This window comes from Dendrobates tinctorius, unplaced genomic scaffold (assembly GCF_039654945.1).
Source record: "Dendrobates tinctorius isolate UK_male_01 unplaced genomic scaffold, ASM3965494v1 ptg000084l, whole genome shotgun sequence".
Lineage (NCBI taxonomy): Eukaryota > Metazoa > Chordata > Amphibia > Anura > Dendrobatidae > Dendrobates > Dendrobates tinctorius.
In genome coordinates, this window is record NW_027361752.1 from 37866313 (window position 1) to 37886841 (window position 20529).

General features: G+C 46.6%; 1 protein-coding gene across 8 annotated transcripts in view; it reads left to right on the plus strand.

Moving 5' to 3' along the window:
* The window catches only part of LOC141097395 (synaptojanin-1-like), a 236399-nt gene that overhangs the window by 93551 nt on the left and 122319 nt on the right, over positions 1–20529 (plus strand). For 4 of the 8 annotated variants that reach the window (XM_073584532.1, XM_073584535.1, XM_073584534.1 and 1 more), the window contains 4 exons: positions 1756–1803; positions 4663–4727; positions 6854–6956; positions 16297–16523. In XM_073584532.1, the coding sequence (XP_073440633.1) occupies positions 1756–1803; positions 4663–4727; positions 6854–6956; positions 16297–16523 (443 nt within the window). Of the gene's footprint in view, positions 1–1755; positions 1804–4662; positions 4728–6853; positions 6957–16296; positions 16524–17932; positions 17957–20529 lie in introns of all 8 variants that reach the window. The other 4 variants (XR_012233941.1, XM_073584537.1, XM_073584538.1 and 1 more) reach the window with 3 other exon arrangements.

Consider the following 20529-nt stretch of genomic DNA (forward strand, 5'->3'; position numbering starts at 1 on the left):
CAAATACATTGAAAACTTTTCAGGAGTAAAAAGAAACAGAATTAAAATAATCAACTAATACTTTGTTGAAGTATCCTTTTAAAATAATGTATGAGAGCATTCAATCTTTTTGGGTAGGAGTCTATATCAGCATGACAAATCTAGAATTGGTGATCTTTTGCACCCTCTTCCTTGCAGTAGCTCAGATTGCGGGGGCATCTTCTGTGTACAGCGCCATCTTCAAGTTACTCACAGATTGTAAAGTAGATTCTGGACTGGGCTCTGATTGAGCCATTCCAAAACTCTGACTACCTTCTCGTGAAGCCATTATTTTGTTGATTTGTAGATCGCTTAGGGTGGTTGTCGTGCTGAAAGGGGAAATTCCTCTTCATCTTTGGCTTTCTAGCAGAGGTCTGAAGAATTTGTTGCAACATTGACTGATATTTGGAACTGTTCTTAATTTACTCCACCTTGACTAAAGCCACTGTTTCAGCTGCCAAAATACATCCCCAAAACAAAACACTGCCTCCACCATGCTTTATTGTGGTTCTGGTGTTCTTTTGTTGCTGTGCAGCGTTGATTTTGCACCAAACATACCTTTTGGAATTATGGATGAAAAGTTCAATCTTGGTTTCATCAGACCGTAATACATTTTCCCACATTCTTTTTAATGTAAGGTTTTGGCAAAATATATCCGGGCTTGGATTTTTTTGTTTGTAAGAAAAGACTTCCGTCTTGCCACCCTACCCCACAGGCCATACATATGTAGAATACAGGAAATTGTTGTCACATGCAGTACACGATTTGTACTTTCCAGAGATTCCTGCAGCTCCTTTATTGTTGCTGTAAGCATTTTTGGCAGCCTTCCGGATCAATTTTCTTCATTGTCTTTACATCAGTTTCTGAGGACTGTCCACTTCTAGATGTCACTGCTGTGCCAAACTTGAGACACTTCTTGATGGCCACCATGATCAGAGTGTTCAGTGGTGCAAGTCCTTGGAATTTTTTTTGTAACCTGACTTTCAATAGTGTGATCCCTTTGCTTTGTTGTAAGGTGTTTACTCTGGTTTTTGCTGCGCTTTATAAGGGGTTAACCTAAATACCTTAAAATGATGGCTGCTATTTTCCATAAGATTAAATATGATTGGCTAATTCTGAACACAATACAACCCAAATTATAAGAGCGTGTTCACACTTCTGAAACCACATTGTTTTAGTTTTGTGATTTTTTTTTTTTTTTTTTTTTTTTTTTTTGTCTTTCTCCAAAATGAAATCATTTTGTTTCTCACTTGAATAGTACAAATTACAGGTGACATTAAAAAGTGCTGATATGCTTCTTTTGGTTGTGATTTTTTTTTTTCCTCTAACAAAAACCTGGGAGTTTAACAAGGGTGTGTAGACTTTTATAAATACAGTTTCTTGTTTTTGCGCTGATTTCCTCCAGGTATTCTCGTTATCTTCCATATTCCAAATGAAAGAGATTTTAGATGAGATTCCTTGATGAATGGTGACAATGCGCTGCAGAATATGTTGGCGCCATATACACATCAAAAATATATATTGTAATGTGCGGTGCGTCATCCGCACGTCTGGAGTTCCCGCTAGGAACGACCTATCGCCCCAATGCACAGCACACAGTAAGACACTACCGTCAGGACTTTGGTTAATGTCTGTCTCTACGTGATGCCGTCTTTCCCTGTGACCTGTCTCTGTGACGCTCTCTAGATGTTATGGTCTGTCTCTAAAATCTTTAGTGTCTTTTCTCTCTCTAACAAGGTGCGGGTGCTCCTCCCAGCCCGGGGGTGGCACGCAGAGATGCAGAAGGTAACTGTGCTGCCATACTGTGAACTGCATGAGCGTGCCAAGCATGTGACATAGGAATGCTGTGTACTAATGTCATTTAGACAGAGGTTGTCCAGGCAGATGATATTGATGATTTATCCTTTGGATAAGTCATCAGCATGAGATCTAATGGGGGTCCTATTTGATTGCACCAGAGCTGATGACTGCTGATCGGTGGAGGCGCTGAGTGTCGGACCCCGCACGGATCTGATATTGATAACCAGCCACAGAAAGGTAACAATCAATATCATTCTGCCGGGCAACTGAAATAGTTTAGCTTAACAATAATTTACCCCCTAAAATAAAACTCTGTATTTAAAATGCAAAAAAAAGTGTAAATTTTTACTTTAGGTCTTGGCAGAAAGTGTCCTGCCGTTTTTGTGTCTGCAGCTCTTATGTATTTTCATGCTCACATACAACATATAGCCCGAGCAATCCGGTCCTGCAGTCACAATGTCTTCCATTTGTCTGTTAGATTTTGCAGTTGAAGGGATGATTACAGGATCAGACTACAGTTTGTGTATTCTGTTACCATGGAAACGCATAGTTGGCATGGAGCAGCATACACAAAATCATAGATTTTAGTTCTAAGCATGAATTATTGCATGATCGCTTAATGTCCATCTGAAATGCATTGATAGCACGGATGTATTTAAATGAAAGTGTTTATTAGTTTCCTTATTTTGTGCCATTTTCTATTACTTTCTTGCATTGCTTAGTTACTTATTAATACTAGGCTGCATGATAGCAGGGAACTAGTAATCCGATCTGCTGCACCCTGGTACCAGCTAGACCGCCAACGTAACTGTGCATTGGAGTACACGACGCTACTCATATTTTAGATAGTGAGGAGAAGGCTAAAGGGTAATTCGCACTCTGTGCCGAGAAGAAAAAGAATTTCTTGCATGCACGTTTCAATTATGTCAGAATTCGAGGGATGGACGTTGGCAGAAATCTCTGCATGATCTGAATAGTTGGATCTGTTTGATCTCTTACGGCCCATGAAGGTCCTGATGGAACAACTTGTTTAAAATGTGGCACAGCCTAATTTTTTTCAAAATTGTCTAATGGCCGGAGTCTCTCTGCCGGCCCCGGCAGTCTCTCTGCCGGCCCCGGCAGTCTCTCTGCCGGCCCCGGCAGTCTCTCTGCCGCGTTTTTTCCTGCAATGAATGGAACCTGTAAGTAAATTCTTCAGAAAAATGAATGCTGCATATTACTGGGTCGATTATACTGAAGACTTTTTGTTTGGTTTCACAACATATGTTATACACTGTGTGTGCTCATGCCCTAAATTTTACATGATAGTCAGCACTGCACCAGATATGATCAGACCCGGCACTCATGTCGCCTTGTTAGTCTATACTTCCTAGTCCCATCTCAACACTCTGGAAATGACACGTCTGCATAGCCAATCACTGACCGTAGCGGTGACCCTGCTATACCAGAGATTAGTTGGTCAGGTTTTTCCTGCCATTTCTGGTATATAGGGTCAGTACTAGAAGGAAGAGACCATCAGGGGTGAGATGAGCAGCAGAACGGATTCTGGATTCAATCCTATCTAGTGCAGTGCTAATTAGCGTTATGTAATATTGAAGGCATACGCCCACACAGGGTATTGCATATGTTGTAAAACCAACCCAACAGTCCTCAAGAGAGTTAACCGACGTAATACGTGGAATTCATTTTTTTGTAGAGTTTACCGTAATGGCAGATTTTGCTCATTGCATTGAGTGGAATCTGTGATTAAAACAAGCAGCGTTCCTACAATCCATAGCAGATTTTTTTTTTATGCTGTGAGCAGATGAGGTTTGTTACATTTTACTGTACTTTTTGAGCCATTTTAGTGTAAATTCCACAAGTGGTTTACACCACAGGAATAAAGCCTTAAAGGGTCCCTATCTGTTTATTAATTTAGCTAGTCTTTTTAAGAAATGCAGCAGATATTATGCATGAGCCGCCCAGATTCAGGCACCAAACACCTGTACTCATGAAGGGTATAAAATAAACACTAATTTTAAACATTGGAGATTATTGGAAATCACAACTATGGATTTCTTATTCTCACTGGCCGTTAATTGAATCCCAGAAACGTCTTGGTTGGAGTTACGACTGCTCTAACACCAATGGGAGATTATTCTGAAAAGTTTCTTGAAAGTACAGTTACCTTTTTAAATAAAGTATTCTTTTAAAGGGATTTTCCAGTTTCATTGCATCTCTGCTTCTCTGCAATGCTACAATAAGTAGATGGCACAAGGCCATTGAGTCCAGTTTTTGACAGCAGCCTTGTCTGCAAAGATTGCCGGGGAGCAGCGTGGAAGGGGCTTCAGTAGGTAAATGTTGCTGGTTTTTAATGATCCAACACTACCCCTTTAAGTGTAAGATTGGAATATATTGCTAGATTGGGTAAATATTTTCCTGTTTTCCTGTTCTAATTGTATTGTATCATAACACTCAGATCAGTGTCCTGGTCTTTATCTGGAAAACCAAGAAGCTGGTGCAAACATGAGGTTGTGATTCCTGGGGAAGAAATTGTTACACAATGTCAGATTCTCAGCACCAATGTCGTGCGATGGTAAAGCAGAGCAGTCATACACGCTGTATAGTGTCCGATGGGGACGGCACATTATCCAGATCTAGCTTTTTAGAAACATCCATGGCGTCTATGCTGGCACCTGCAGCGTCATTTACGAGACATAAACTACTAATCTAGGAACTTACCCAAGTTATACTACTTTTGCATCACTAATGCCTTGCTTGCTAATTTGTCCTGTCCCATTTAGTCATTATATAGACATGTTTACTTGTATGGGAGCGGACTTTGATTTTTGATTTGTCTTTCAGTTCGTGCACCACCTCCTCCTCAGTTTGGAGCCCCGATGGCTGCCCCCTGCTCCTCAGTGAGGCCGGTGAGCGTCTTCTGATTGTTTCCTCTATTATTCACCAGTGCAGAGGGTATACATGTGCATATATTTAGACGGAATAGCTGTAAATGTGGTAGTGCTAGATGGAAGAAGACGACATGTACATCACATTGCGCTTGTGTAACCACCACCCCACTAAGATGTGCCCTACCCGTCCCATAGACGTTTGATCTCCAGCAATCATACATTTTATTACCTATCCCTCTAAATGTTGTTTACCTATCCCTCTAAAAAAAAAAAAAAGCTATTGTTCCAAACCCACCATATAACAATGACACACAGGATAGGTGATAAATGTACGATCGCTGGGTGTACAACCACTATTCCCGAGAACAGGGGTCCCCTTTGGAAATGAAGTGTTGGCGACCTCGTGCAGTCACTGCACCATTATCGGTCTATAGGGGTTGTGGTGTAGTTATCACTGTGTCCACTAGGGGGTGCTGTGTGGATGTCCCAAGAGAGAGGATGAGTGGCAGAATCCTGAAGGACCATTATGTATCTCAAGGTGGGTGGCTTTGAGATGGAGATTTGTGTGTGTGTTAGTCAGCAGTGAAACTGCTGAGGTGCTGGTTCAATGTGTCAGGAACTAGTTACCTACAAACCCACCCAGGGGGTGTGTTTAGTAACGCTATTGTAAAGTGTATATATGTGTGTGTAGGACCTGTGATGAGGTCATAGCCATGTAACCCGGTTGGCGTGGCTACGGACCATATAAGGTGGCCAGGGTAGGTCACATGGTGTGAATGCAGGGACCTGGTTGGTCCAGTGTGGAAGGTCCCGCTGAGATGGAGCTTCCTGGCTAACAGCCTGTGAAGTGGCTGTGGTGAACGACTGCCCGTGTCTGAGACTTCCCAGGGGAAGGAATGAACGTCTGCAGTAAGCTGAAGCAGCCATGAGGAGACCCGGACGTGGGTGAGATAAATGTGGCTGAGAGCCTGTATGCTGGACATTGTACAACCAGTGTGAGCACAGGGTTTACAGAGTGAAGCTATAATGGACGCTCTGCTGTTTATATGCTGTTGCATATTGCTTTGGTTTATGATGATGAATAAACCTCATGGACTATACTGCTTTATGAAAATCCGTGCTGGATCTGGTTTTGTGGCGGCTAAGCGAGAATCCCCTATCTGAATGACAGCGCTACCTCACAGGGTGTAGACCCTTAATGGATCAGTGGAGACACCCGATCGTTGATGCGTCCTTCACTCTACAGGCTCCCCGTTCTCAGGATTGGAGAGAGGTGTGGTGAAGGTCAAGAGCAATTGTACATTTATCTCCTATACTGTAGATACTTGATGATGTTGTGTTTGGGAGACCCCTTTAAGGCTACTTTCACACATCCGGTGTGTGGGGTCCGGCGGCGTGCGGCGAAAAGCCGGGCCGCCGGATCCGGCCTGCAGCCGTGACACCGGATGTGTATGCGGCGAGACGATACGGCTCGGACATGATTTAAAGGAGCCGCAGGAGGAGGTGGACAGAGGCAGCCGCTGAGAGAGACAGCTGCTGAAAGGGAGGTGAGGGGAGGAGAGGAGAGGGGGGTGGAGAGAGAGAGACGTGGGGTTAACACTCAGTGTCCAGGCGAGAGAATCTCTTTTGCCGGGCACTTGTGGGGTTAACCCCACAGAGAGATCTCTCTCACCCAGACACTGTGAGTGTTAACCCCACAAGTACCCGGCGAGAGAGATCTCTCACAAGTGTCCGGGTGACAGAGAGAGATCTCTCTCTCTGTCTCGCCGGGCACTTGTGGGGTTAACATTCACAGAGTCCGGGCATGCGCTGTGGAAAAAGCCGGTCCGGCGCTGACAAAAAACGTTGCAGAGAACGTTTTTTGCAGATGCCGGACGGCTAATTTTTGCCGTGTCCGGACGCATAACCATCCGGCACAATGCGGCGACCATGAAAGCTTATGGGACAAAACCGGATCCTGTGCTGGATCCGGTTATGAAAAATTTCGCCGCATCGTGCCGGATTACAAAAGCCGGATGTGTGAAAGAGGCCTAAGTGGCAATTTATCAGGAGATGGACGAGTTACATGGGGACATGCTGATTCATAACAATTAGACGTGTGGCCCATGTGAAGTGCACTATATGACTGCTATTCTTTCCCCTAGATCATACCTCCGCGGGCTGGAGTTATTAGTGTCCCCCAAACCCGACATGCACAGACCAGACCAAATACTGAGACACCAGTGAAAGCTGCAGAACCAGCCAAAGGTACGTATGTGCGTCTGAAGAATGAAATTGTTCAGCTGTGCAAGTGTATTCAGTCTCTGCTGATAGAGAGCTGCAGCTTGTACTGAACGGTGTGAGATTTAAGCAGCAGCAGGGAGGAGCAACACTGAGGAGCTGTCAGTCCGGCTAGCAGGGCGGAGACTTCGTTTCAGAGGGGATTATAAAGCCATTTCAACATGAATTTTTGAAGTCTAAAATATCTGTTTCATTTGGCGTTCAGTTTGTATTGTCAAATGTGACAGATCTGATATAATGTTCTGGCTCATCAGGTTTTGGTTTTTCTCTGATAGCCAGGGTAGCGTAGCTCACTATTCACTAGAGAAGAAATGGAAACCTTAGGGAACCCATAACCCCTAAGTGCAATTGGACATAACTTTATGTCCACTCTTGGGTGCGTTAGCGTATAGGGGTCTCAGTAGTGGGGCATGCTCTGAACCCAGCGGTGCTGATTGTGTTAGGGTATGTGCACACGTTGCGGATTACCTTGCAGATTTTTCTGTGTGGATTTGGCTTAATCCGCAGATAAAATGACCTGCGGATTTTCTGCAGTTTGACAACCTGCGGATTCCTATAATGGAGGAGGTGTCAAAATGCTGCGGATCTGCACAAAAGAATGGACATGCTGCGGATTCAAATCCGCATAAAATACGCACGGAAAAATCCGCAGCAATGTGCACAGCGTTTTTCATTTTACATAGACTTTAAGGCTGTGTGCCCACGTTGTTTTTGTAAGCGTTTCCGCAGCGTTTGAGCCGGATCAGACGCTGCAGAAACGCTTAAAAGAAGCTTCCCATTACATTTAATGCATTTTTGGCTTTTTGTGCCAATGCATGCGTTTTTTTCCACTCATAAAACGCTTAGCAGCTAAAAACGCAGCATGCTCATTAATTTCGCATAGCTCCGCGTTTTTAGCTGTTTCCAATGTTCCCAGAAAACCGCGTGGGAAAAAAGCATCAAACGCGTGTTTTTGTGCAAAAAACGCGCAGAAATAAAACGCGCGTTTTCTGGGAATCTGCTGCTGATCCGCAGGGCCAAATCCACTGCAGATCTGAAGCAGAATCAGTAATGTGTGCACAGACCCTTACACTGCCAGCATCTGTGTGTAAGGGTGGTTTCACATTAGCGTTTCAGGGCGCAGCGACAGCCTCCGCACGGCCGCAGTTAAGCCCTGCCGCGCCTCCTCCGGTAGCTCCGCCTACTGGCGCATGACACTGCATGCGTCCTGCGTTCCCTATCTTTATCACTGGGGACGCAGGCCGTGCGCAGTATGCGTTTGGTGGCGCATGCGTCCTTTTGATGGTGCGCCGACCAGCGCCAAACGCAACCTGTTGCAATTTGGTTGCGCTCGGCGCACCGTCAAAAGGACGCATGCGCCGTCAAACTCATACTGCGCACGGCCTGCGTCCCCAGTGCTAGGGGGACGCAGGACGCATGCAGCGTCATGCGCCCATAGGTGGAGCTACCGGAGGAGGCGGGGCTTGGCGGCCGTGCGCAGGCCGTCGCTGCGCCCTGAAACGCTAATGTGAAACCAGCCTAACCGCAGCTCAGATTGCGCCTATTAACCATTTAGTTACATAACATAATAACATAGTAAGGCAGAAAAAAGACATTAGTCCATCCAGTTCAGCCTATAAAATTCTGTCAGAATAAATCCCCAGATCTACGTTCTTCTAAAGAACCTAACAATAACTGTAAGATACAATATTGTTACGCTCCAGGAAGACATCCAGGCCTCTCTTGAACCCCTTGACTGAGTTCACCATCACCACCTCCACAGGCAGGGAATTCCAGATTCTCACTGCCCTAACTGTAAAGAATCCTCTTCTATGTTGGTGGAAAAACCTTCTCTCCTCCAGACGCAGAGAATGCCCCCTTGTGACGTCACCTTCCTTGGTATAAACAGATCCTCGGAGAGATATTTGTATTGTCCCCTTATATACTTATACATGGTTATTAGATCGCCCCTCAGTCGTCTTTTTCTAGACTAAATAATCCTAATTTTTGCTAATCTCTCTGGGTATTGTAGTTCCCCCATCCCCTTTATTAATTGTGTTGCCCTCCTTTGTACTCGCTCTAGTTCCTTTATATCCTTCCTGAGCACCGGTGTCCAAAACTGTACCCAGTGCTCCATGTGCGGTCTAACTAGGGATTTGTTCGGAGGCCGTATAGTAACATAACAGTAGTTGCTGCTGTCATTCGGTGCGTTTGGCTGGGCTTCATAGTAGAACATTTATTCTTCAGTAATTGCCTTGTATAGAACAAGCGATCAAAGAATTGTAGGTTGAACTCCTGTAAAGGGACTGAAAAATAACCTTTAAATAAAGTTGTAAAAAATATCTAAAGGTTGAAAGGGAAAAAAAAATCAGTGTCCGCAAAAGTCCGATCTATCAAAATATTATAATATTTGACCTGTACGGTAAACGCCATAAGGAGGAAAAATAAATGTTTTGCCTTTTTTTTTTTTTTTTTTTTTTTTTTTTTTTTTTTTACCACTAATAATAATAAAAAAGAAAAGCTACAACCTTGGTAATAGTAGATTACTCTGTCGTCTCATTGGGGGACACAGAACCATGGGTGTTATGCTGCTGTCCACTAGGAGGCAACACTGTGTATAATCTGAAAAAGATTAACTATGGATCCTCCTCTGCAGTATACACCCCTGGACGGCGTCCGCCTTCTCCAGTATTTGCTTAGTGTCGCAAGGAGGCACACCTAAAGGATTTTTCTTTTTTTCCGTTTTTTTCTTCGGATGACAGATGAAGAAAAGTGGGTCTCCTCAGTGAGACTCTCGGCATGGCTCCTTCCTCGGCCCCCTATTATGGGGTGCCCAGTTGAAGTTGAGATGGCGGTTCCCCATGTCGCTCCTTCCCCAGTCCTGCGGGTGCTGGTTCGAAGTTGAGACCCCCCTCCTTCCCGAATTCCTTTTGGTCTTGGGTTGAGGTCGAGGCAAGGAAGAAGCCCCCTGACGGTGACAGCAGCACGCTCCCTAATCCCCCTCTGGGGGTATTAGGTTGAGACGCTGCATGTAGGGTCTGTCCTTGGCAACCTACGCAGCATCCAGGGACCCCAGCCAGCTGCGGCCTCCTGTCGGGGCAGGGGGGAGTGCAGGCAGGCACAGCACTTGCAGACACAGGGCTCTATGCGCCCCTGTGTCTGCGGCAGCATAAGTCTACAGCGCCGCAGGGGAATCCACCACAGGGCCCCGCTTCAGGTTGTGGCCCCACCGCTAGCCTGCCTTTCAATCCGGGGGGTCCGGTAAAAATCCGACCAACCCCCCCCCCCCCCCCCCGGACTACCGCGCCGGCCTGGAGCCCTTCCTGGGCATGGAAACCTAATTTAGGCCACGGCTTCGGCCTAGCTGAGGTCGCCGCCTCCTCCACCCCCCCCCCCCCCCCGGATGACAAATATGACACTCCACAGTGTCATAGAAGGGGCGGATCGAGGCAGAAAGGGCACGTTTTTTCACAGCTCTGCGCGCTCTTTCTCAGCTCTCCGCCATCTTCGCTGCAGCAGACGCTGTCCCGTACAGCAGCAGCAATGCCAGCAGTCTCCGGGGGGGCACAGGACTGTGAATTGTCAGCGCTGGACCTAGGGGCACACTGGTGGGGTAAGATCACAGCTGGGTTCTCTTTACTTGGCTTTGAATCCATATTACCTACAAGGTTTTCCTATAGCTCCCCTGCGTAGTCACCCCTGTACAGTCCTCTGCTAGCCAGCCTCTGTGCACTATGCTGGGCTCAAGGAAAAGAACCAGGCAGGACTGTTTTTATGCTTTCTGCACAGCCTGCAAAGCCACTCTCCCCAGTGGCAGCACGTACCCGCACTGCAAGGATTGTATCCAAAATACTGGGTCAGAGCCCCAGGAAGCCCCTATCATTGCTTCAGCGGCCGCTACCACGCCGGAATGGGCTATCCAGATGTCTCAGTCTATGACACAGTCCATAGATAACCTGACCTCCACATTACTCCAGGCTCTGCAGGGTCATGTCTTGCCTATGAGTGTTACCCAGCAAAGGGACAGCTCCACTCGGACAGGCCGTTTCTGGCTCTCCCAGACGTAAGCGGATCCACACGTCACGTTCCTCTGCGTCATCCCAAAGCACACGGTCAGCCCCCTCCAGGGAGAGACACCGTGGTCCCAGGTCGCCTAGACCGTCCCCTGCCAGAGGCAGACAACGCAGATCTCCGCAAGAAGACCTCCGCCCCAGCTCGCCCACCAGGGAACGCCTGAGCGATACGCAGGATTCGGAAGGCATTTGTGACTCCGACTCAGACAATGAGACAGAGAGGTCTCTGGTCCCTTTTCCCCCTAGCAACACAGCGCTAGTTGAGGACATAATCTCTTTCATCCATCGGGTGCTGGACATTTCCGATCCAACCCCGGAAGTCCCAGAACACAAGATTTGCTTTGAAGGTGTTCTGAAACCACCTAAGGTTTTCACGAACCACCAGGAATTTCAAACGATCCTTACCAAGCAGTTTGCACAGCCTGATAAAAAATTCACCAATCGTAAATATTTAGAAGCTAGGTACCCCTTCCCACAAAAGGACACCAAACAGTGGACAGATCCACCCGAAGTGGACCCCCCAGTCTCTAGACTAGCAGCACAGACCCTCCTCTCACTGCCAGATAGCTCAACCCTCAGGGACGCAGCAGACCGACAGGTAGAACGCATGGCTCGCTCAGTGTTCGAAGCGGCAGGGGCCTCCCTGGCCCCCGCGTTCGCTTCTGTTTGGGCGGCCACGGCCATTCTGGCTTGGGCCAAAACATTGCAAGATGGACTTCAAACTTCAAATCCTGAGCTGTCGGACCATGCGGTTCAAATAGCAGTAGTAGCAGTGAACATGCTTCATGCAGCCCTTGACTCCGCAAGAGGTGTAGCGGGGATAGCAGCAATCGCCATCACAATTCGGCGTATCCTCTGGCTGTGGGAATGGAAAGCGGATGCGGCCTCAAAGAAATCCCTCACGCATCTCCCGTACTGCAGTGGACGGCTTTTCGGTGAAAAGTTGGACACAATGATATCCAACGCCACTGGGGGCAAGAGTACCTCTCTCCCTCAACTCAAACCTAAACGCACGTTTAAACGGCGTAACCAAACACGATTCCGATCCTTTCGGAATTCTTCGGGCTGGTCAGTCTTGCGCCCAGCACAAAATCGTAACCGCTCTCCACGCAGGGACAACCCACGGGCGGCGCAGAGGCCGGACAGGACCTGGCAGTCGAAAGCAGGACAGGCGAAGCCCAAAGGAGGAAAACCTCAGAATTTTGCTTCATCATGACTCACGAACGCCGGAAGACACCCCACCAGTAGGCGGACGACTTCTACTCTTTCAGCAAGTCTGGCTGCCTATTACAGAAGACAGGTGGGTCAGGGAAATGGTATCTTCCGGATACAAGATAGAGTTCACTTCCAGTCCGCCGAACCGGTTCTTCCTCTCTGTTCCACCAAAACCGCTGTTCCACCAAAACCGCCAGACAAGGCTCGTGCCTTTCACCAGGCGGTCTCCTCTCTCCTTCAAGCAGGAGTCGTAGTACCGATTCCCGTGAACGAACGCTTCCGAGGGTTCTACTCCAATCTATTCGTAGTCCCCAAGAAAGGAGGCAGCGTCCGGCCCATACTAGACCTAAAACAGCTCAACAAATATGTACGGGTCCGTCATTTTCGCATGGAGTCCCTTCGGTCCATCATTGCGTCCATGGAGCAGAGAGAATATCTCGCCTCCATAGACATACAAGATGCATTCCTGCATATACCAATTGCTCCCACCCATCAAAGATTTCTCAGGTTCGCGATCAACCAGGGCCACTACCAGTTCGTGGCTCTCCCATTCGGACTCGCCACGTCTCCCAGGACGTTTACCAAAATCATGGCAGCCACCATGGACGTTCTACACTCCAGAGGCATTGCAGTCGTTCCATACCTGGACGACCATCTCATCAAGGCTTCCACCTTCAAGGACTGCGAAGTCAGCGTCTCAATCACAATCGACACTCTGAGTCGACTGGGCTGGTTAGTCAACTTACAAAAGTCATCGACTACCCCGAGTCAGTCCCTGACCTTCCTAGGGATGCTATTCGACACCTCCAGGGGTCTGGTGCTCCTTCCCAGGGACAAGGCACTGGCTCTCCGTCGGGGATTCGCATACTCCTCCGCAATCCTCCCCGATCTTTCCAGTCTGCCATGAGAGTCCTCGGCAGGACGGCAGCAGCAGCGATGGAGGCGGTACCATTTGCCCAGTTTCACCTCAGGCTTCTTCAACTAGCCATCCTCAAGTCTTGGGACAGGAATCCCTTCTCCCTCGACAGGGAGTTCCGGCTGATGTCGACCAGGAGGTCCCTACACTGGTGGCTCAAGCCAACTTCGCTTGCAAGGGGAAAATCCTTTCTCTCAGGTCAATGGAAGGTCCTGACCACCGATGCAAGCCTGACAGGTTGGGGTGCGGTGCACCTACATCACAGGGCACAAGGCAAGTGGTCACCAGTGGAAGCGACCTTGCCCATCAATATCCTGGAAATTCGGGCCATCTTCCTGGCACTGAGAGCCTTTCATTACTTGCTGGCAGCCTCTCATATCAGGATACATTCGGACAATGCCACGGCGGTGGCATATGTGAATCACCAAGGCGGGACCCGCAGTACCCAAGCGATGAGAGAAGTGGCACATATCCTCCACTTGGCGGAAGATACGAGGTCGGTACTCTCGGCGGTCCACATTCCGGGTGTGGACAACTGGGAATCCGACTTCCTCAGCAGACAGGGAATGGACTCGGGGGAGTGGTCTCTCCGTCCCAAAATTTTTCACCAGATCTGCCATCGCTGGGGGACCCCGGACGTGGACCTAATGGCATCCCATCTCAATGCCAAGGTCTCCAATTTCATGGCCAGGACACGTGACCCGCGATCGCTAGGAGCGGATGCCCTGGTTCAGGACTGGACCCAGTTCCAGCTTCTGTACATTTTTCTTCCCCTCCCCCTGATCTCCAGAGTAGTGAGGAAGATCAAACAAGAGGGAGTTCCAACCATCCTGATTGCGCTGGACTGGCCCAGACGTACATGGTACGCCGACATCGTGCAACTTACAGCAGACGCCCCCTGGCGTCTCCCCGACCGTCACGACCTTCTGTCACAAGGTCCGTTCTACCATCAGAACTCAAGGGCTCTCAATTTGACGACGTGGCCCTTGAAACCTGGGTTCTAACCCAGGCAGGGCTCTCACCAGACGTCATTAAGACCATGATCAGGGCACGGAAGCCTGCCTCCGCCAAGATTTATTATCGTACCTGGAGAGCTTTCTTTACCTGGTGCGAATCTCACAGCCAGATTCCACTCCCTTATTCCCTCCCAAAGGTACTTGGTTTTCTTCAATCGGGTCTGGACGCCAGGCTATCCCTAGGCTCGCTTAGGAGCCAGGTGTCAGCGCTCTCAGTGCTTTTCCAGAGGCGCATCGCTAACAAGCCGCAAGTAAGGACCTTTCTCCAGGGGGTTTCCCGATTGGTTCCCCCTACAGACGTCCACTGGAAATGTGGGACCTCAACTTGGTCCTGACAGCATTGCAGGCACCACCTTTCGAACCCCTTAAGGAAGTCCCACTCCGCATTCTATCACAGAAAGTGGTTTTTCTGGTGGCAATCACATCGCTTCGCAGGGTGTCTGAATTGTCAGCACTCTCCTGCAGACGGCCCTTCCTAGCCTTTCACCAGGATAAGGTGGTTCTCCGTACAGTCCCATCCTTCCTTCCGAAGGTTGTGTCCAACTTCCACCTCAATGAGGAAATTTCATTGCCATCCCTTTGCCCGGCCGGTATCACGGCACACTCTACGCGGGCAGTAGGGGCCTCCTGGGCCATTCGGCACCAGGCTTCGGCACAACAAGTGTGTAAGGCGGCCACTTGGACTAGCCTACACACGTTTAAGAAACACTACAGTGTTCATACCCAGTCCTCAGCGGATGCGAGCCTGGGTAGACTGGTTCTGCCGGCGGCAGTCCCCCACGTTTAGGGATCTGCTAGCACAATATTCGTCCATTGCTTCCCACCCAGGGAGTGCTTTGGGACGTCCCATGGTTCTGTGTCCCCCAATGAGGCGACAGAGTAAAGGAGATTTTTGTGTACTCACCGTAAAATCTCTTTCTCTTAGCCTCTAATTGGGGGACACAGCTCCTACCCTGTTGCCCTTACGGGCCGTTGTTACGGTTGAGTTCTCATATTGTTCTTTGAGCTCGTACATAGTAGCCTTCTTACAGGCATGGTTATGTCGTTTGTTACTTTCCTCCTAATGCTTTTGCACAAAACTGGAGAAGGCTGACGCCGTCCAGGGGTGTATACTGCAGAGGAGGAGCCATAGTTAATCTTTTTCAGATTATGCATAGTGTCGCCTCCTAGTGGACAGCAGCATAACACCCATGGTTCTGTGTCCCCAATTAGAGGCTAAGAGAAAGAGATTCTACGGTGAGTACACAAAAATCTCCTTTTTTGCTGACCTGGAGAATCACACTGCCAGGTTCTCTTTACCATACAATGAATGCTTGAAAAACAAAACCCCAAAAAAGACAATGGATAGGGGACATTATACCAGGAAGGGGGCCAGGATTTGGGACATTATTACTGGAAAGGGCCTCCCTTATTATGTACCATCCTCTCTACTTATGTATGCGGGAGTCACTTATTGCTTGGCATTCTCTGTTATGTTGAGTGATATCCCATTATTTCACAGTATTAGTCTTGTTATGTATAGCACCATACCTTGCATAGTGTATTCGTGTTATTTTTGTTATTCAGTATCCTCTCGTTATTACATAGCCCTCTCTTGTTTGACTGGTTTGTTTACTGGTCAAGTGTTGCCCCATCAACAGTCGTTTTATATCAAACAGCTCCTCCATCAGACAAGAATCTTTCCCATGTTTCATAAGCAGTCATTTTAGGTTATATCTAACGAGAGGACGGTATGTAAGGGCGGAATAAATAACGAGAATCCGATACGTGAGGGACGGTGCTGTACATAACAAGAGAGGGCACTGTGTAATAAGGGACGGCAGTATACATAATGAGAGGAAACAGTATTATAGATGTCTATGTATGTACATTATGAAAGTATATATGTATTTGTCATATAGTCTAATCTCTAGGTTGCCATAAAAGGAGGGTCCCAAACACATTTCTTGCACAGGGGCCCCCCAAGCTGTCAGTGTCCGCCCCTGAATTGAAGCCATCTTAATGATTTGTAGTGCTGATGGGTTCTCTAGAAGCCGTGTTGAGCAGGTCTACTATAAGGGAATTGACTTGCGTGACAGCTGCCATTTTTGTGTTTTCTTCACTTATAGCGATTTCTTCTCTTCCTGAGCCTCTGAAGCCCCAGCTTGCAGCCCCTCTCCAGCCTAGCCCTACTTCCCAGCCACCCTGCCAAAAACTGCCAGAGCCTCTGTTACCCACAGCGTTGCATCCTACTTCCCAGACTCCCCCAGCGCAAAGCCTAGACCCTCCTCCGCAACCACCGCCTCGTAGCCGCTCCGCCCAGAACCTGCCTTCAGAGGAAGCACCTTCTCAAGAGGTAGGTCACCTGCTCACCATCACATGGCTAATGCTTTTCTGTTATCACTTGTATTCTCTGTTATCAGCCTCTATACATTTAGGCGGAGGAAGCCCATGTGTATGAACTGAAGAGACGGATCTCTTCTATTTTTCATGACTTATTGTATACATTGTATTCTGGGGTTGTGTAGGATCAGACAGCGCCTCTCGTCTTCTGAGGTTGTGTGTGGTATTGCAGCTTTGCTCCATTCACTACAATAGGGCTGAGTTGCAATACCAGACGTAATCTGTGGAGAGGAAGAAAGTAGCCATGTTGTTCTTATTCTAGACGACCCCTTTTAATTTATTAATTTATCCATTTTAAGAGATGGGACTGGAACTGTACACGGGACAAACACTTATAACGTGCCAGTTATGATACAGAAGTGTAGGAAACGATCAAAAAAACAACCTAGTATTCCAGTTTGAGAGAATCCCTGTCTCCTGGTACAAAATATGTTAAAGTGTTTTACCCTCCCCGGATCCAGTGCTGAGCCTCCGATGCTGCTCCCCATGTCCACAGGTAGTTTTTAGTATTGTACCTCGGCCATTCACTTTGAGACGACAATAGGAGCCGTATAAGAAAACATGGCTGAGAATACAGAGACTTTTGACAACCAATTCAGTCTGGTTGCTTATGATGAACGCTGTTAGGCAATTTTTCCAATATGATTGTTAGGCGGGACATCACTATCCACCATTGTTGAGGGTCAGAATTAGCTGTGGCTAGGGAGCCTGCCATAGAGATGTGAGCTGCTTTTAGCATCTAAATGAATAAAATAAGCTACTGCAATGCCCTGGACATAGGGTAAGAGAGATGGCAAATACGAAGAACTATACTACATTTCTAATTGGAGGTACTTACTAATATGTTATTATTATTATTATTATTATTATTATAATTATTATTATTCTTACTACATATTAAGATAGGATCTTGGAAATGGGAATACCCCTTTAAGTATCTTTTGTCACGATACATACCGTTTTATGTATGGAGCTTCTCTCCATGGTCTAAACCTGCAGTGATATTCCTTCCAACCTTTCTTCTACTTCTCGCTAAAGTACAGTTCAGCTGCAGGATCAGACTACACAGTGTTTGTTTGTAGTCTGTTACCATGGAGACATATAGATCTGAAGTAGAGCTGCAGAGATAAAACGGTAGGAAGTTTTGTTTTGTTTTTTTATCTAGAATTTTTAGTGCTCCTTCAGTGTGACTTTAGATGCATTAGAGCAGCGTATAAAGCGGTTGCCTCGTCGGACCTAGACGGGTTTAAGGGTTTTTTGGAATTTCGGATCTGCATGTTGAGCTTATTACGCTGTGTATATCTGTATCTCTCTCTCTCTTCTCATCTTTTTTTCTTTAATATCTGTTTTTTTTATCACTAGCAGGAGCAACCGTCAGGGTAACAGGTACCTCAGTAATTTCACCCTACTTCCCATATTCCACCTCTAGCTTCATACGTCTCTCATGTGATAATCCGGATAACCGTCATTACCTCGGCAGTTTGCCGTCATGATAAAGAAAGGACAATCTATTACTTCTTGGTAATCTCTAAATTCTCCTCCTAAGATCTGAGCGCTTTTCTTGGCAGCGAGATCTGTTGTCAGTTTGTGCCAGGATCGATGCCCTGCCGTCAGCGCGGATGGTGGACCCGTGCTCGAGGGGCAATGTGTGAATGAGCCCTTATACTAGGTCTGTGCTATGCAGCTTCAGGCTCCTACCCGTGCTCTAATGGCCTCTAAAGGGCTTTCCTGCTTAAAAACAAATTACCTTTAAACGTGCTTAAAAGGATTGTCCACTATTTGGGAACATTTTGTTTTTATTTCAATGCATGTAGTGGGGTTAAAAATCATAAATTTTAAGTAAAACCAAAAAAGGCAAGATCTACAGGTTATGTCTATAAAATGGTGTCTTAATCTGAAGAGATCAGCCTGAGTCCTGACAGATCTACTTTGTCTCGGACGCAGGAGGCCATCAGCGCTGTGTATGAAGGGGCCTAGCTATAGAGCCGCACCAGTCAACCCCCTAAGCACACAGTGCTGGTCATGGGCCAATACAGAAAATGTTCTCCTGCGTCAGCCCGATCAGAATAGATCAATACAAGTCTATCTTTTTAAATTAAGCATATAAAGCGGATATAGAAACTCCACGCACCCCTGTTAAAATGTCAGGTTTTTGTCATGTAGAAAAAAACTCCTACTCAGAAGAATCATTTCAGGACTTTTTCCACCTTGTAGCCCATAATCTAAAAAAATCTATTAAAAAAAAAAAAAACTGAAATCTTAGCAGGTGGAAAAGGAAATATAAAGAACTATCAGTACGGCACATCAAGAATTGGTGATCTTTGCCCACTCTTGCAGGTAGTAGCCCCACAACTGTCATGACTGATAGGGAATCTCCCGTATACAGCACCCTCTTCAGGTCACCCACAGATTCAGTTGGATTTAGGTCTGGGCCATTTGGGAGGGTCGTTGTGCTGAAAGGTGAAATTCCTTTTCATCTTCAGCTTTTTATCAGAGGTCTGAAGGTTTTGTTGCAAAATTTGGAACTGTTCATAATTTCCGCAACCTTGACTGACTAAGCCCCAGTTCCTGCTGCTGAAAAGCGGCCCCAAAGCATAATGTTTCCTCCACCCTGCTTCCACGCGGGTATGGTGTTCCTTTAGTGATTTGAACCGAACATACTTTTTGGAATATGGGTGAGAAGTACAAACATAACCTCCATGCCTCCACCATTATTCACTGTGGATGTGGGGTTTTTCTTTCTGATTTTGACTTTTACAGCAGGATATTGGCTGGAAAAATGCTGCATAAAATACTTTGCTTTGTGTGCCTTATATAATGCATTCTTTCATTTAATTGGATGAAAAAAAACACTGCAAAAATGCTAAAAAAAATTATATGCTGCAGATTAAAAAAATAAAATTATTCAATTTGCTGGTACTCGAAAACGCTGAGTTTTTCCCCCAGGGAAAACGCAATGTGTGAAACAACACCTAATGGTTAGGATGATAGATGTGCACTTATGTAGGCTAAAACCCCTAAGTTTTCTATGGTAGACATAAACATTACATCTCCTGTGTACATTTCACTGGTGTCATTCTTTGTGATTTACATGTATCCATGTCACTGGTAGTATTTTATCTCAGTCTGTCCTCATCCATGTACCGTCCCCATCTACAGCCTCAGCCTCTGAACCAGCTGGCGTAGCTCGTCTATCTAAACGGACATCTCCTTGACGAATAGATTCCTAGTGTAAAAGCCAAGAGAAGTCCTGCACTCTTTATCATGACTTGTTGCCTGCTCTACCATATTAACTCTTACAGCTGCCGAAATCAGTACTTGACTAATAAACAGCGGGTGATCGCCAGCTTTGTCATCTCATATCCATGAATGAGCAAAAATTGGACATTATGCAGTCATCAAATTCCAATATTGATGTGGTTCTGTGTTTTTACTTTTATCTAATTGTTCCCAAAATGAAAAGTCGCCCCTCTCCGAAGGATCAGAGATGTCTTGCTGATCTGATTACTCGGATCACCAGGAAACTTTGCACACCCATGTTGGATGTCGTGCAGGTGTGCATGCTCTGCATTCATTGTAAATGGGACTGCATTTAGAACTGTTCATGATTAACTCCACCTTGGCTAAAGCCCCAGTTGCAGCTACCAAAAACAGGCCCCAAAGCACAATGCTGCCTCCACCATTCTTCACTGTGGGTGTGGTGTTTTTCAGCTGTAAAAAAAAATAGTGGCAGTAAAAACGCTGCATAAAATACTCATATTTTTGCGTGCCCTTTTACTTCAGTTTTTTCCTATTTATCTGATTGGATGGAAAAAAAAAACTGAAAAAATTGGCATGCTGCAGATTTAAAAAAAATAAAAATAAAAGCTTTGAAGGTTCAAGTTTGCAAAGAAAAAATAAGCAGCGTGTGGATGAGATTTCAGATTTATTATTCACTTTGCTGATACTGTGAAACACTA